Below are 3,750 nucleotides of genomic sequence, written 5' to 3'. Positions count from 1 at the left end.
AGGTGCTTTTTCATGGGCGTCAGTTGACGCCGATATTCTGACGCGCAATAAAGAAGCGTCAATGCGTCAATTGACCATGCGTCAATTTTTGGAACTCGCGTCGAGAAATTGATACACATAACCTGCAGTGTTATTATTTATTGCAGTATAGTTTTCGAAAAAATGTGTTCGCCGTCAATGAAATATTATGAGTGGATGGTAGAATGTGCAAATGTTGTAAATTCAAGAAATTCAGAAATTCAAAAAAGACGTATAGCAGCAGCATTTGCCGTGATAGCTGCAATTGAAGAAAATAAAAGGAGGAAATATAAAAAAAAGAAATACTGGGTTGCAGAGATTTTTGAGAATCGTGCAGTGCATGGATTTTACCACGCGATATTTCCTATTTTGCGTTTAGAAAGTTCGCGATTTATAAATTATTGTCGTATGTCTGCAACTGAATTTGAAGAATTGTTGTGCTTAGTAGGGCCAACGATAAGCAAACAATATGTTGTGCGTGATCCAATTTCTGCACCAGAGCGATTAGCATTGACTTTAAGGTTTGTATATACTTTATAAAAATATGATTTCACTCACAGTTTTGAGAAAAGCATTCTTAGTTTAAAAGTATTGGGTTCAAACTTTTCAGATTTCTTTTTGGTATTTCAGGTTTTTAGCATCCGGTGATAGTATGATGTCTCTGTCATATCAATATCTGTTGGGAATTACAACAGTAAGCAACATTATTAAAGAAACGTGTCAAGCTATATGGAATGCGTTGTGTCCTGTGGTTTTGAAGCCTAATATGAAAGCTGAATGGCTAGCAGTCTCCAAAAGTTTTAATGAAAAATGTCAATTTCCAAATTGCATAGGAGCTTTGGATGGAAAACACATAATGATTCAAGTATGTATTAACATTGATATAACTTTTACTCTCACTGAGAATTGTAGTAAATAAAATATATAAATTGATGTGCTATTTATATGACTGAAATATAAAACTAATTTTTATGTGTTCTTTTAGTGTCCTAATAAAAGTGGATCCGCATATTACAACTACAAAGGAGCTCATAGTATTGTGCTGTTAGCGATGTGTGATGCTAATTACATGTTTGTCTCGGTAGATATTGGAGCTTACGGTAGACAAAGTGATGGGGGTATATTTAAACACTCGCTACTTGGCCAAAAGTTGGAAGCCAATACAATGGATTTGCCAGCACCTAAGCCACTTTGGGAAAATGGACCTGATTTGCCATACGTTATCGTAGCCGATGAAGCATTTCCTTTAACTCCTTACTTACTTCGACCATATTCGGGAAAAGATGGACTCTCTACGGAGCAGCGTATTTACAACTATCGGTTAAGCCGAGCTAGAAGGATGATCGAGAATTCATTTGGAATACTGGCCAGCCAATGGAGAATCTTCAGAAAACCCATTTTAGCATCAGTAGAAAACGTGATTAAGATAGTGCAAGCAACAATTTGTTTGCATAATTTTTTACGAAAGAGCAATATTAATAACGCAGGAAATTATGGAAATCCGGAATTGATTGATCGTGAAGATGAAAATTATGATATAATACCAGGACAATGGAGATGTACAGTTACAAATAACAACGCTTTCAATGATATCAATTCCCGTGGAACAAATAACCATTCTCGTATTTCCGCTGCTATCAGAAATAATTTTTGTGAATATTTTAATGAAGAGGGTGCAGTACCATGGCAATTTTTACAGATTTACAAACAATAGTGGTTTACTATTAAATGTACTTTATTATTGAAAAATAACCTATTTGTACATAAAAGGACATAATAATTCTCTGAATTAAATTTTCTAATAAACATTTTATTGCGTAACCATAAAATGTTAACATGTATAAACATTTGTATTAAATAAACATTTTGGGAGCTTTCCAACTAGCGACACAAGTCGACACAAGTATCATTCTGTTTTTCTTTAATATTAAACTTTATGTGTATTTAAATATAAATATTTTATTGTGTATTTATTTCACAACCAGCGTCTTCTTCTAGCTCAGCGTTGCAAAGTATTTGCAAGATGTGGCACATCACTGCGTTGCTTTTTCTTTTTGAAAGGTTTTTTAGTTTGGTTGCCACGACTATACCAAAGCTGTCAAACTCAGTGACCTGAGGCATTGGTGGAAGTTTCACAGGTGGCAACGGAGTACTAATTGCTTCAGCCATTCGCTCGATGGAGTCCTTCAAATTTCTACTGGAACTTTTATCTGTTAGGGACAATTTATTGAAAAAATTAATTTTTGTAATTGGTATAAACTATAAAAAGATAATATTCGTATATCCTTCATTGGATAATAGTCACTTTGTTGTAAAATACTTTTCTTGGAATTAAATGAATAAAAATGCTTACCCGTTTGGGAACTACTTGACGCATCCTCTTCAGAAAAAGATTGCCGCTGGCTTTCATTAGAGATTGTTCTGCAAAATGAAATATCTTGAATAACATTATAAACATTACTATTAATGCAAAAAATTGATATAAAGTTTTAATACGGTTTATTTAACAATGTGTCGCGAACAAAAGACATTTGGTCATGAAACCGCCACTTTTTCCGTCGAGAAACTCTGCCGGAGCCACTCGGCTGCCGCTCATCAGCAATAATCTTCATGAAGGTGTCTCTTAATGATTTCCAACGCTTCGCAGCACCATCAGCGCTTATTTCTCCTAAAGTACAAAATATTTATAAATATTTATTTCAAATATAAATTAATTACAAAGATAAAGTACGTAATATAATGCATTACCATTTAATTCAGTAGAAATATCCTGCCACATCTGCTTTGTTTGTTTTCGACCACGTTGGGCAAGAGGCAATCGAAAATTATATAGTGGCTCATGCCTTCTCACTTCTTCAATCAGTCTTTCGTCTATATTATTAGATTGGTTAAAAGAGTTGATCGCCTCAGAAACGGGTTCATCAGGGTCTTGTTGTAATGTTATCGGGTCAACAACAATTTCTTCCATGCCTCCTGGTAGAGCGCTCTTGCGAATTATGTCTCCATTTTCTACAAGCAATTATTATACACATTACAAGTTATGTTTAATGTAACGTACAAATAACAAACATTGATAGGTTTGTCCTAATTTAACAACAATATTTTTACGTTGTATAAATATACCGAGACGGTCTTGCACTGCACGTTTACTTGGTGCGATACTATCATGTTTGTTTTTTACGAGGAAAGTTTTACTTGAAATATATAGTACGTAACGTATACTATATTATGTCCAGGAAAATTTTCCTCGTAGGACGTTTTGGAACTCAATATATAATTTTAACCTTAAAATTAGGATTTTCATAAAATCAATACTTTTAATTGGATTAATTTACCACATTGCGGATAAAAATATCTTGACTCATTATTGATGAAAATGGTTGGAAATCCTGCCACACAACTGTGCTGAGCCATCTCCGTTTCATTAACAATAGTTTCGCAAACACCACATGTATTTACCAAAACTTGCTGGAATTAAATTTATTTCTTCAATACATTTAATATATTCAATATATATAAATAATTTTACAATAGTATGTAATTGATTAAGTTACTACGTTACTACTTACATCGAATGAATCCATTTCGCTTTTTGAACGAAGAACGAACCGACATGACACATTGACGCTAGAAGTTGGAAAATCTGAACTTCTTCAGCGTCGACGCAGAAACAACATGACGTCACAAAATCGTCTTGACGCGCGTCAACTGACGCCCATGAAATCGCACCTT

At 34.1% G+C, this 3,750-nt stretch overlaps 2 protein-coding genes across 2 annotated transcripts; one reads left to right on the top strand and one right to left on the bottom strand.

Annotated features, from left to right (window-relative positions):
• Positions 1-6: 6 nt before the first annotated feature.
• Positions 7-1,927, top strand: LOC139825055 (uncharacterized). Its single transcript, XM_071797594.1, has 3 exons — positions 7-539; positions 649-883; positions 1,004-1,927. The coding sequence occupies exons 1-3, from the start codon at positions 163-165 to the stop codon at positions 1,730-1,732; spliced, it is 1,341 nt and encodes a 446-aa protein (XP_071653695.1). The 5' UTR covers positions 7-162; the 3' UTR covers positions 1,733-1,927.
• Positions 1,928-1,977: 50 nt separating this feature from the next.
• LOC139825056 (uncharacterized) lies at positions 1,978-3,744 on the bottom strand. The gene is made up of 6 exons (XM_071797595.1): positions 3,588-3,744; positions 3,354-3,486; positions 2,767-3,027; positions 2,515-2,686; positions 2,372-2,439; positions 1,978-2,228 (listed from the first exon to the last, which is right to left on the bottom strand). Exons 1-6 carry the CDS (start codon positions 3,600-3,602, stop codon positions 1,978-1,980), a joined length of 900 nt encoding a protein of 299 aa, XP_071653696.1. The 5' UTR covers positions 3,603-3,744.
• Between the last annotated feature and the right edge of the window lie 6 nt (positions 3,745-3,750).

The sequence above is a fragment of the Temnothorax longispinosus genome, unplaced genomic scaffold (genome assembly GCF_030848805.1).
Source record: "Temnothorax longispinosus isolate EJ_2023e unplaced genomic scaffold, Tlon_JGU_v1 HiC_scaffold_846, whole genome shotgun sequence".
Classification (NCBI taxonomy): domain Eukaryota; kingdom Metazoa; phylum Arthropoda; class Insecta; order Hymenoptera; family Formicidae; genus Temnothorax; species Temnothorax longispinosus.
Note: the sequence above shows the minus strand (reverse complement) of the source record. Positions and strands in the feature narration are given on the sequence as shown.